The sequence below is a fragment of the Chiloscyllium punctatum genome, chromosome 1 (assembly GCF_047496795.1).
Source record: "Chiloscyllium punctatum isolate Juve2018m chromosome 1, sChiPun1.3, whole genome shotgun sequence".
Taxonomy (NCBI): domain Eukaryota; kingdom Metazoa; phylum Chordata; class Chondrichthyes; order Orectolobiformes; family Hemiscylliidae; genus Chiloscyllium; species Chiloscyllium punctatum.
Window position 1 is genome coordinate 143,928,440 of NC_092739.1, and position 14,104 is coordinate 143,942,543.

General features: G+C 40.4%; 1 protein-coding gene across 1 annotated transcript in view; it reads right to left on the reverse strand.

The window, feature by feature from the left end:
- Positions 1–14,104, reverse strand: part of polr1a (RNA polymerase I subunit A) — a 142,766-nt gene that overhangs the window by 120,347 nt on the left and 8,315 nt on the right. Inside the window, exons 2-5 of the mRNA XM_072576247.1 lie at positions 13,765–13,969; positions 9,072–9,221; positions 6,342–6,446; positions 547–632 (exon numbers count right to left, since the gene is read on the reverse strand). Coding sequence (XP_072432348.1) covers positions 547–632; positions 6,342–6,446; positions 9,072–9,221; positions 13,765–13,969 — 546 coding nt within the window. The remainder of the gene's footprint in view (positions 1–546; positions 633–6,341; positions 6,447–9,071; positions 9,222–13,764; positions 13,970–14,104) is intronic.

The following is a 14,104-nucleotide window of genomic DNA, read 5'->3' on the forward strand; positions in this document are numbered from 1 at the left end:
TCATGCTTTTCATAACAGGGCTGGTTCTATAAACTGGCATTAACTCTCTTTGCACTTTGATCCTTGACATAGTTGATGTATCTCGGTTTGCAACAGCTGACATGCTCACTGAGGTAGTACCAGCTTCTAACTACCTAATTTCTATGTTACAACTCCCTAGGTCTCTTCGTCACTTCCCTCTACCTCATGTCCATGTATTATGACAGCTCTATACCCCATAATACTGGGAGAGTGAAGAATCAGGCTCCTCAGTATGTTACCTCTTGCTTTGCTATGTGCTAAATCTCTGGTGACCCTTAATACCACCATTATAACCGGTGCTAAGAATGAAGGTATAGATGAAGAGGAAAGCTCAAGTAGATTATCTGTACAAAATAAACAATTAATGCAGATTCCATTCCTTTAATCATTAATTATCTTCAGTCTGCAGGCATGAGCAACAAAATGAATATTAACTAGCTGCTGCCACAGGCACTTATTCTGTACACATATATTCTACAACGTACAAAGTAATATCACCTCAGAACATGGACAGAAATCACTTACTGGCAGTTTGGACACTTCCTTGACTTCATCTGATTTTTCCAGAAATCGCCGATCAATTTATCTTTGCAGTCACTCACATTTTTCACCTTGCAACAAAACAGAATCATAATGCAATGTAAATATTAAAACGTTTCAAAAAACTTTAATACACTTATTCACCAGTCAGCATATCTTTGAAAGTTTGCTTGCGCTATTTTTCTGTATATGCATTCATTTCAAGTCTCTATTTTCCCAAAGCGCCACTTGTGCATGTCATGCAGAACAACATCCCCTCCATATTCAAGCAACTCAAAGATGCTGAATATATTAAATCAGCATTTCGAAACAATTAGAGTCATAGAGATGTACAGCATGGAAACACACCCTTCGGTCCAACCTGTCCATGCCGACCAGATATCCCAACCCAATCTACACCCACCTGCCAGCACCCAGCCCATATCCCTCCAAACCCTTCCTATTCATATACCCATCCAAATGCCTCTTAAATGTTGCAATTGTACCAGCCTCTACCACATCCTCTGGCAGCTCATTCCATACACATACCATCCTGTGTGAGAAAATGTTGCCCCTTAGGTCTCTTTTATATCTTTGCCCGCTCACCCTAAACCTATGCCCTCTAGTTCTGGACTCCCCGAACCCAGAGAAAAAACTTCTATTTATCCTATCCATGCCCCTCATAATTTTGTAAACCTCTATAGGATCACCCCTCAGCCTCCGACGCTCCAGGGAAAACAGCCCCAGCCTGTTCAGCCTCTCCCTGTAGCTCAGATCTTCCAACCCTAGCAACATTCTTGTAAATCTTTTCTGAACACTTTCAAGTTTCACAACATCTTTCAGATAGGAAGGAGACCAGAATTGCATGCAATATTCCAACTGTGGCCTTACCAATGTCCTGTAAAGCCGTAACATGACCTCTCAACTCCTGTACTCAATATTCTGACCAATAAAGGAAAGCATACCAAACACCTTCTTCACTATCCTTTCTACCTGGGACTCCACTTTCAAGGAGCTATGAACCTGCACTCCAAGATCTCTTTGTTCAGCAACACTCCCTAGGACCTTACCATTAAGTGTATAAGTCCTTTCCCAAAATGCAGCACCTCGCATTTATCCAAATTAAACTCCATCTGCCACTTCTCAGCCCATTGGCCCATCTGATCCAGATCCTATTGTAATCTGAAGTAACCCTCCTTGCTGTCCACTACACCTCCAATTTTGGTGTCATCTGCAAACTTACTAACTGTACCTCTTATGCTCGCATCCAAACCATTTATGTCAATGACAAAAAGTAGAGGACCCATTCTACTGATCACAGGCCTTTGGTCTGAAAAACAACCCTCCACCACCACCCTCTGTCTTCTACCTTTCAGCCAGTTCTGTATCCAAATGGCTAGTTCTCCCTGTATTCCATGAGATCTAACCTTGCTAATCAGTCTCCCATGGGGAACCTTGTTGAATGCCTTACTGAAGTCCATCTGAGTCACATCTACTGCTCTGCCCTCATCAATCTTCTTTGTTACTTCTTCAAAAAACTCAGTCAAGTTTTTGCGACATGATTTCCCACACACAAAGCCATGTTGACTATCCCGAATCAGTCGTTGCCTTTCCATATACACGTACAACCTGTCCCTCAGAATTCCCTCCAACAACTTGCCCACCACCGAGGTCAGACTCACCAGTCTATACTTCCCTGGCTTGTCTTTACCGCCCTTCTTAAACAGTAGCACCACGTTTGCCAACCTCCAGTCTTCCGGCACCTCACCTGTGACTATCGATGATACAAATATCTCAGCAAGAGGCCCAGCAATCACTTCTTGAGCTTCCCACAGAGTTCTCGGGTACACCTGATCAGGTCCTGGGGACTTATCCACTTTTAATCGTTTCAAGACATCCAGTACTTCCTCCTCTGTAATCTAGACATTTTGCAAGATGTCACCATCTATTTCCCTACAGCCTATATCTTCCATATCCTTTCCCACAGTAAATACGGATGCAAAATATTCATTTAGTATCTCCCCCATTATCTGTGGCTCCACATAAAGGCCGCCTTGCTGATCTTTGAGGGGCCCTATTCTCTCTCTAGTTACCCTTCTGTCCTTAATATAGTTGTAAAAACCCTTTGGATTCTCCTTAATTCTATTTGCCAAAGCTATCTCATGTCCCCATTTTGCTTTCATGATTGCCCTCTTAAGTATACTCCTATTTTCTTTATACTCTAAGGATTCACTCAATCTATCCTGTCTATACCTGACATATGCTTCCTTATTTTTCTTAACCAAACCCTCAATTTCTTTAGTCATCCAGCATTCCCTATACCTACCAGTCATCCCTTTCACCCTGACAGGAATATACTTTCTCTGGATTCTTGTTATCTCATCTCTGAAGGCTTCCCATTTTCCAGCCGTCCCTTTACCTGCGAACATCTGCCTCCAATCAGCTTTCGAAAGTTCTTGCCTAATACCGTCAAAATTGGCCTTTCTCCAATTTAGAACTTCAACTTTTAGATCTGATCTAACCTTTTCCATCACTATTTTAAAACGAATAGAATTATAGTCGCTGGCCCCAAAGTGCTCCCCCACTGACACCTAAGCCAGCCCTGCCTTATTTCCCAAGAGTAGGTCAAGTTTTGCACCTTCTCTAGTAGGTACATCCACATACTGAATCAGAAAATTGTCTTGTACACATTTAACAAATTCCTCTCCATCTAAACCTTTAACACTATGGCAGTTCCAGTCGATGTTTGGAAAGTTAAAATCCCCTACAGTAACTACCCTATTATTCTTACAGATAGCTGAGATCTCCTTACAAGTTCGTTTCTCAATTTCCCTTTGACTATTGGGGGGTCTACAGTACAATCCCAATAAGGGGATCATCCCTTTCTTATTTCTCAGTTCCACACAAATAACTTCCCTGGATGTATTTCCAGGAATATCCTCCCTCATCACAGCTGTAATGCTATCCCTTAGCAAAAATGCCACTCCCCCTCCTCTCTTGCCTCCCTTTCTGTAGCATTTGTACCCTGGAACATTAAGGCTGCCAGTCCTGCCCATCCCTGAGCCATGTTTCCGTAACTGCTATGATATCCCAGTCCCGTGTTCCTAACCATGTCCTGAGTTCATCTGCCTTCCCTGTTAGGCCTCTTGCATCGAAATAAATGCAGTTTAATTCATTAGTCCTACCTTGTCCCTGCCTGCCCTGACTGTTTGACTCACTTCTGTTCTCAACTGTACCAGTCTCAGATTGATCTCTTTCCTCACTATCTCCCTGGATCCCACCACCCCACCTTACTATTTAAGTCCTCCCAAGCAGTTCTAGCAAATTTCCCTACCAGTACATCAGTCCCCTTCCAATTTAGGTGCAATCCGTCCTTCTTGTACAGGTCACTTCTACCCCAAAAGAGATTCCAATAATCCAAAAATGTGAATCCTTCTCCCATACACTAGCTCCTCAGCCATGCATTCATCCTCCTATGCTCCTATTCCTGCCCTCACTAGATCGTAGCACTGGGAGTAATATTACTACCCTCGAGGACCTCCTTTTTAAATTTCTGCCTAACTCTCTGTAATCTCCCTTCAGAGTCTCAACCTTTTCCCTTCCAATGTCGTTGGTTCCAATGTGGACAATGACCTCCTGCTGGCCCCTCTCCCCCGTGAGAACTTTCTGCACCCTCTCTGAGACATCCTTGATCCTGGCACCAGGGAAACAACACACCACTCTGCTTTTGCTCTGCTGGCCACAGAAACATCTGTCTGTACCTCTGACTACAGAATCTCCTAACACAATTGATCTCTTGGAAGTCGACATACCCCTCGTTGCATTAGAGCCAGTCTCAATACCAGAAACTTGGCTGTTGGTGCTACGTTCCCCTGAGAATCCCCCTACATTTTCCAAAACAGCATACCTGTTTGAAATGGGTATATCCACAAAAGATGCTGACCTCTCACCCTTCCTGGAGTTAACCCATCTATGTGACTGTATTTGAGACTTTTCCCCCTTCCTATAACTGCCATCCATCACATACTGTTGCTATTGCAAATTCTTCATCGTTTCTATCTGTCTCTCCAACCAATCCACTCGAACTGATAAGATTCGCATCCAACAGCATTTATGGCAGATATAATCCGCAGTAACCCTTAAACTCTCTTTAAACTCCCACATCTGACAAGAAGTACATATCACTGCAAAGGCCATTTTTGCTCCTTCACAATCTACAGACCCAGAAAGTAACACTGCTTTATTCCTCTACAAACACTGCCCCAGGTTAAATTAATAGCCATGGCTTATATTTTAAGTTTAATCAAGAGACTTATCTCCAAAAACATATAATCAAGAAAGAATCCACTATACTCTTGGCAAAAGTCATATGGGACTTGAACCACTTACAGAACAAAGGGTAGCTGCAATACACAGTGACCAGATGAGAGGAAAAGGAAGGGAACGGAAGAGGTAGGTTTGGAAGAGACACTTAAACTGGGATGCAGTGCTTGTTATGGTTGACATCTTTACCACTGTTGATGGAGTGGAGAGCAGGGTTAGAGTTTGGGGAAAAGAAACAGTTATATGCAATGGCCAGCCAGTGCTGTAGGGCTGGCAGAGGTTGTCCAAAGGTTAGTAGCTTCAGAACAAACAAGGAGAGAAAAAAATTGAGGTGTTTCAAGTATGCCATCAGAATAAAGATCAAATGAGGTCACACAAACAGAACTGACTAAATTGATTAATGAATCACTGAATTATAACAAGACACTGACAGCAATTCTTAGAAGCCATTTAAACCTTATACTATAATGACAAATGAAAGTAACACAACAGAGTTTTGGACTTAACACTCAATCTTCAACGATTGTTATTTTCACAAGTTATGAATTTTGAATAGGATTGCAGGGAATATATCAAGCTAAGTCAGAGTACATTCTCAACAGCATTCCAAAAATATTTATGCTGAAATATTGTACGTGCACACAGCAGCTGAGCTCCCATTATAGTCCACCTCCAACAGTAATTGGATAAGAAAGTAGGGTAATCATTACTTATTAAAAGGGAAGGAAAGCAGGAAGAACTTTGGTTCTAAATCATGTGTACTCACAACCTTTACGAACCTCAGCAAATGTCAGAGGCAAAAATACAAATTTCTTTTGCAGAGAGTAATCACTGTTCTAATGTAGGACCCAGAAACCAACTAATGCATTACGAGATCACATAAGCAGTGATAAAGCAGACAAGATAATCTGATTAATTGAGATACCAGAAGTTCTTTGCTCTCCTTCACACACGAGCATGAAATCTTGCACAACCATCTTAGGGTATATAAAAGATGGCATCTTCAACAGTTACATTCCTTTAATACTGCATTTAAGGATTAGCCAACTTTATACAATTAAGTGGGGCTTGAAATTAACCTTTTGACTCAAAGACAAGATAGACCTCTGTCACTTCCTCGCCTCTTCCACCAATTTGTGACTGTTTTCCAGACGTTTTGTTTTAAAAACTGGCTTGTCATGGGCGTAACTTGCTAATTTTCTTTTTATCATTAACACATTTTGAAATTGCACTCATCCTTGCAGACACAAGTGGATTGAACACTTTCACCACCAATTCATTTCATCTTTCTCCAATGTGAGAAACAACTCTGCTTCCTACCTGTCTTTTCATGATATTTCATTTTTTAAAAATATCATACAGCTTTGTCTGTGCAACAAGCCTCTTGGGATATATCTTATTGAAATCTTTCTAAAAAGATAGTAAGTACATTTACTAATGTCCACATGGCAACATTTACTGATCAGTTTTACACCTACCCGGGAAACTTTGTCATTCACGCGATTGTTCAGAATAATTAAAGTATGTTCATTCAGTGCAGTCTGGATTTCATCCACAGTGGCATTTGAATTTTCCTCCAGCACCTGTTCAAAACAAAATTCTACTAAACCATAAGGAAATATTGAAAATATATCTTTTTCTACATTGCCCTCCTCGCAACTATAATGATTCATGCATAAACAATACAATTTGCCAAGGTCAGTTGCCAGTGTACAGTAACAACAGAGTTTAATACAGAAATATACAATGCACTACAGTGAATAAAATAAATTCTCAGTAGCTCTGCATATTTATCCACCAAATACTGGAGAGGTGAACTACTTTTGAAGAACAGTCATAATGGACACAGAGCATTAAATCTGCTTCTGTCTCCATAGATGCTGCCAGATATGTTGGATTTCTCTGGCATTTTCTAAATTTATTGCAGGTTCAATATCTCATCTACACTAAGTTAATTCATCACTAGGCAAGATAGTAGTAAAGGAAGTCCTCATTTCTACAACTGCCTTTCATGATTTTTAGAACCCCTGAAGAGGATCACTGGACTTGAAATGTTACCTCTGAATTTCTACAGAACTGCGATGTTCATCAATTAATCAATTTTAATGAAGTTGGTCATAGAATAGAAGAAAGAAAAAAGCAGAGACACCAGGCATAATGCACTGCTTCTTCAAAGTGCTTTGGAATCTTTTAATGATGATTTAAATAAGAAGGTTGGAGGGAACAGACAGGACCTCTGCTTTATACCTCATCCAGAAATAGCACTTTTAACAGTGCAGCCCACTCAGTGTCAGCTGAGATTTCTTTCTCACACAAGTCTTTGGAGTGGGACTTCTGGTTGAATCATGGCTAGCATTGTACGGCCAGCTGAGGCACTATAATTAGTATCAAGAACTAAGGTGAGAAAGTTGAAACCATCAGGGACTCTGGTCCTATTTTACATTCAGAAATCCCAGCCAGAATTGCACAAGTGTAAATTTCAGATGAGACAAGCTTTGGACTCGGTTGTTTTGTCCCCATTGGTCAAATAACTGACTGGAGGTGACACTCCAGGCTTTTCAGTATTTGATAATTAGACAAAGTATCAATATCCAACAAAGAATCAATTACTTCAGCACACGGAGGAAAGCATCATATCTTTTATAACTGTTGACAACACCTTATACCTACTGCAAAGGGCTTTGTAGCCAAACTTATTTTAAAGTGTAATTATTGTTATAATGAAGGTACATATGGCAGCCACTGAACCTACATCTCGAATCCTTATTGCTGTTTATGATAGATAAATTGAAAAGACTTGGGAACAGTAGCTTAGTGGTGATGTGCAGAGACGAGTCATCCATAGGCCTGCTTGAAAACTAATCTCGTTCACTAGTGACCTTACTTGATCTGGCTTGTAAGTGCCAAACTATAGTAAGTTGGCTAACCCTCAATTGTCATCTAAAACCACTCAGTTATAAAGTCATGCAGCATGAAAATAAACCCTTCAGCCCAACTCATCCGCACCAAACATCCCACTCTGACCTAGTCTCATTTGCCACCTTTTGGCCCAAGTCCCTCTGTACTGTTCATGTTCATATATCCATCCAGGTGCCTTTTAAATGTTACTGTACCCACCTCCACCATTTCCTCTGACAGCTTGTTCCAAAGATAACAGATCACATGGAAAAGAATGCACCTATTGCTGAATCAGCAATAAATGTTGCCCAGGATACCAACAAAATTCCCAAACACTTCATCAAACACTGCGATGGGATTTCAACCTAATGATGCTGAAAAGAATGTTGTTATCATACACTCATCAGGGCAAACACAAGAATGCCAAATTTCACAACAATTTATACTACAGGTGAAAGGGAATCAATTTGCAGGCAAGTGAACTCTGATTGACCAAGACACTGTATTGGAGGAAGCAAAGGGTGAACAATAGGATTCCTAGTCTCCCAGGTAATTAAAAATAGTGTAGATCTTGCAGAATGGCTCCCTCTATGAATGTATGCTACTCCGAGCAAGCATAAGCAGGCTCAACTGATTATCTCAAATTGTTAGTGTAGAGTCGCCATAGTATTACCAGACAAAGGGACTGCTCTCTTATTAGACAGATGACTGATAGTGGTTTAACACACCTCAGGCACGGAGAGAGGTTGAGGAGGAGTAATCTTACTAACCTCAGCCAAAATAGATTGAACCCACACTGTTGGGGTCCCTCTCTAATGCAAACCAGCCAACTAATCAACTGAGCTAACTGTCCCCTAACTGCATTTGTGTAGCTACTAGCACACACAATTACTTCCAATTGATTTCCCCTCAGAAATGCATCAGCTAAACAGAGCTGACTTGCTAAACAATCTAAATAATACAGGCTTTTGCTCGGTAGGATAAATTGTAATCATTTGAAATTTGGCACTTCTGCAGTTGCCCTGATGAATTACATTTTAAAACTGCAGTAATGTCTCTCTCTTTTCAGCAAGCAATTTAGTGAGTCATTCAAAAAACATGCAGCTTTAATACTGGTCTGCAGGATCAGCCTAGATTCTCCCTTCTCCAGAAAGAGATTTGAACTTTTGACCTTCTGAATCAGATTCTCACTGAGAAAAGGCTGACACTTGAATTTGTCCAAAGACTTGTAAATAACTGAAATCTTACAATTAGAAAAGGGCAGAAACTATCTAAGTTAATAATTTTTTCAGTCAACACAAATTACTCACCTTATTCAGTACTTTCTCCAACTCATAAACAGCTTCAATGGCTCCGACATCTATAACTTTCAACTGATTTAGCAGCAGGTACATCATTGCACGGGGGCATGTCAGGAAATGGCAATTCAAACAGGAGCCTCTTATCAACAGATACAGTTTCTGTTCAGAAACATACTTGTTTTGTTAAAAAAAATTATAATAACATAGAAATGAGATAAAAATATGCTATCAACTCAGTCATTCAGATCTTATGTCAGAACCACACCTGAATAATTTCTCTTTTCCGTTATGCAATCAATCAAAACTTAATTCATTAAACATACATTAAAACAAAATAAAATAGAGTAAGAAAGCCAAGCTAAAATGTTTAATGGTAATTCAAGTTTAAATGATGTACATTAGTTAATTTCATGAGCAAAATTGTTGGAATATGCATTTATCTGCTAGCCCTGAAAAGCAAGCTGAATTACAAAGTGAAGTACCACTTAATCTATTTCATATTACAGTTTCAGGTGGGTTTCTGCACTCAAAACACTTAAGACTTTTTTTTTGGGGAGGGGGGGGCTCTGTGTTGGAAATTTCTGACCGAATTCAATTTACTATTGCGATTGATGTTCATTTAGTTGCCAGACAGTTACTTGAAAGAGAAATCTGAGTGTTGATTAGCCCAGTTGGCTGGATGGCTGATGCACAATGTAGAGTGACACCAACAGCATAGGGTCAATTCCGCACCAACTGAAGTTACGATGAAGGTCCTGCCTTCTCAATCTCAAGCCTCGCCTGACTCGTGAGGACCCTCAAGTTAATTCTGTGAGAACTTTGTGGGAAGCTCGAGAAGTGATTGCTGGGCCTCTTGCTGAGATATTTGTATCATCAATAGTCACAGGTGAGGTGCCGAAAGACTGAAGGTTGGCAAACGTGGCGCCACTGTTTAAGACACAGCGGTAATGGCAAGCCAGGCAACTATAGACCGGTGAGCCTGACCTCGGTGGTGGGCAAGTTGCTGGAGGGAATTCTGAGGGACAGGATGTACATGTATATGGAAAGGCAACGACTGATTCGGGATAGTCAACATGGCTTTGTGTGTGGGAAATCATGTCGCACAAACTTGACTGTGTTTTTTGAAGAAGTAACAAAAGAAGATTGATGAGGGCAGAGCAGTAGATGTGACTCAGATGGACTTCAGTAAAGCGTTTGACAAGGTTCCCCATGGGAGACTGATTAGCAAGGTTAGATCTCATGGAATACAGGGAGAACTAGCCATTTGGATACAGAACTGACTCAAAGGTAGAAGACAGAGGGTGGTGGTGGAGGATTGTTTTTCAGACCGAAGGCCCGTGACCAGTGGAGTAACACAAGGATCGGTGCTGGGCCCTCTACTTTTTGTCATTTACATAAATAATCTGGATGCGAGGATAAGAGGTACAGTTAGTAAGTTTGCAGATGACACCAAAATTGGAGATGTAGTGGACAGCGAAGACGGTTACATCAGATTACAACAGGATCTGGACCAGATGGAGTTTAATTCAGATAAATGTGAGGTGCTGCATTTTGGGAAAGCAAATCTTAACAGGACTTATACACTTAATGGTAAGGTCCTAGTGAGTGTTGCTGAACAAAGAAACCTTGGAGTGCAGGTTCATAGCTCCTTGAAAGTGGAGTCCCAGGTAGAAAGGATACTGAAGGCGGCGTTTGGTATGCTTTCCTTTGTTGGTCAGAGTATTGAGTACAGGAGTTGTGAGGTCATGTTGCGGCTTTACAGGACATTGGTAAGGCCACAGTTGGAATATTGCGTGCAATTCTGGTCTCCTTCCTGTCGGAAAGATATTGTGAAACTTGAAAGGGTTCAGAAAAGATTTATAAGGATGTTGCCAGGGTTGGAGAATCTGAGCTACAGCGAGAGGCTGGGGCTGTTTACCCTGGAGCGTCTGAGGCTGAGGGGTGACCTTATAGAGGTTTACAAAATTATGAGGGACATGGATAGGATAAATAGACAAAGTCTTTTCCCTGGGGTTGAGGAGTCCAGAACGAGAGGGTTTAGGGTGAGAGGGGAAAGATATAAAAGAGACCGAAGGGGCAACTTTTTCATGCAGAGGGTGGTACGTGTATAGAATGAGCTGCCAGAGGATGTGGTGGAGGCTGGTACAATTGCAACATTTAAGAGGCATTTGGATGGGTATATGAATAGGAAGGATTTGGAGGGATAGGGACTGGGTGCTGGCAGGTGGGACTAGATTGGGTTGAGATATCTGGTCAGCATGGACAGGTTGGATCAAAGGGTCTGTTTCCATGCTGTACATCTCTATGACTAATTCAGCTCTACTCATCTCTCTAAGAGACCAGTCCTATGTTGCTCAGTGGTTAGTTAGCACTGCTGCCTCACAGTGCCAAGGACCCGCAGGCAACTCGTTGTGAAATTTGCACATTCTTCCAATGTCTGCCTGGGGTGCTTCCGGATTTTCCAGTTTCCTCCCACAGTCCAAAGATTAGGCAGGTTAGGTATACTGGCCTTGCTAAGTTGCCGATTGTGTCTTGGGATCTATAGGTTAGGTGGATTAGTCACGGAAAACACAGGGTTATAAGATTGGTGAGGGGGACAGATCTCTGGGTGAGATGCTCTTCAGAGGGTTGGTGCAGACTTGATGGGCCATATGGCCTGTTTCGACATTGTGGAAGTTCTGATTCTGTGGTCTCCTGGGACTGTGACTTGAAAGATAAACAACCAATCTACTCAATGCAAATACACATATATGCCACATGATTTGTTCAGATACATGCCTGATTAGCAATTTCTTGAAATTTAACTTGATATTGCCTCACACTTGTTACTGTTTCAAAGGGACCTAAAGCTTATATTTTCAACCCACTTTATCTGGAGCTCATGGTAAGGAATATGCCTTTTTAGGATTTATCACATCGGAAATGTGAACTCATCTTGTCAAATTTCAATTAGGGATGTGGAATGAATGTTGGTCTCACAAAAAAAGTAAGCTCAACAACTTAGTATTTGGTGAAAATATTAGAAAACATGAGACGCAAATTGGCTTTTTATTTGAGCACATGTTAAAATGACATTTACTGTGGTATCGTTGAGTTAAGAGGTATATACTTGCAATATTTCAATCTGAATAAATCTAAACAGAGTAATGATTGGCCTTCACAGTTGACTACAAGGAGTATAGCACACAATTTGAAACTGGCAGAGTACAGCAACAGTCAGTGCATGAACTCCACAATTTACTATCTATGTTAATGACCTGGCCAAAGACACCAAAAGTATCGAAATTTGCGGAGGGCTCTTGTGACACAGTGACAGTGCTTCTACTTCTGAGCCAGGACACCCAGGTTCAAGTACTCCTTGCTCCAGAGATGTTTCATAACACGTCTGAACAGATTAATTCGAAAACATATTTACATGTTTGCTAAGCAAAGGACACAAAGAGTTGATAAGCAAATTAAGTGAGTGGGCATCAGATAGCAGATGGAGTATAATTTGGGGAAATGTAAGGTTATTTATTTTATTAAATTAAAAAAACTTTTTTAAAGGCATGAAATTGTAACGGTTGGTGTTGAGAGGCATGAGGGTATTGTCAGAAGAAACACTAATAATAACCTTGAAGGAAGAGCAAATAATTTAGTAGGCAAATAGCAGATTGGTCTTTATCGTACAGGAATTGGAGTATAGGAATAAACAATAAATATTGCAATTCTATTGCAAAAAAAATGTAATTGTACAGGACTTTGTTGAGACCACACCTAGAATACTGTACGCAATTTTGTTTACCATACAAGGAAAGACACATTTGCATTAGCAGTACAACGAAAGCTCACGATTCATGGCAGGATTGTCACTTCTTCAGAGGCGGAATAATTAGGTCTATATTTGCTAGAGCTTAGAAGAATGAGAGATGACCTCATTGAAAGATGGAAGGTACTGAAGGACAAACCAGGGTAGATACAACTGGGAAATCTGAAACATGGGTCACAATCTCCAGATAAGTGCTACTGTTTAGAAATGAGAGAAGACAACATTTTTTTCACTCAAATAGTTTTAATTATTTGGAATTCTCTATCCCAGAGTATTGTCAATTCTCTTCGCTGCTTATAATTAAGGCCGATAGTCAAGAGGTTTGGTCTTTGGAAGAATCAAGGAATATGACGATTAGGTAGCAAACTGAAGGGAAAGATCAATGAAATTTCATGAAAGGGCAGGCAGTATGACCAACCATTGCTTCTATTTCTTAAGTATTCAGAAAATACTGAGACTGTTCTATTAGATCATATAATCATTAGAAACAATGGAAAGAAGAATTTTATATAAAAAAGTTTTACTTGCAGTTTGCTAACATGAGCAGCAGTATGTTTTTTTAGATTGGTAAATCATGGGGCCATTTTTGAATAATGCATGCAAACTGTGACAGTCAGTAGGAAGAGTACTAGGGATTCAAAACGTCTTCAACTTGTATAAGGGGAGGCCAAGGGCATCACACAAATTGTTGTCATTGTAATTCCTGGAATTTGAATCAAATAAATCAGCTGCAGTAAAACAATATGTGGTCATTTCCAAATGTCCTCTTCATTGCCCAATATCGGAGCTATCAATATAACTGAATATAGATCAAAAATAGCAATCATCTCCAAATATCCATAATCCATTCTATTTATTACATTAGCATACCTTTACACTTCAAACAATACTTACATCAAAAAATAGCGGATTATAGACAGTTAATGGAAGGTTTATATGGCCAATGTGTCCAGGGCAATTATTATAATCTTGCGCACAGGTACCACATACTTCCTTAGAATCAGCTGGACCTAATGCCAAATCGTAAAGACCATTCGCTGCTGGATTGCCCACATTATCCAGGAAATAAGGATTAGTGATTGCTTTTACGCTCAGTTTCCTAAAAGGGAAAAAAAAAGATCATTTTGGAGTTCACACAAAGTGAAGGGGTTGTTATGAAACAGGAGTGAATGACCATTGCTTAAATCTATAATGACATCCTAATTCACACTTAAACTGCAATACTGTTCAATTG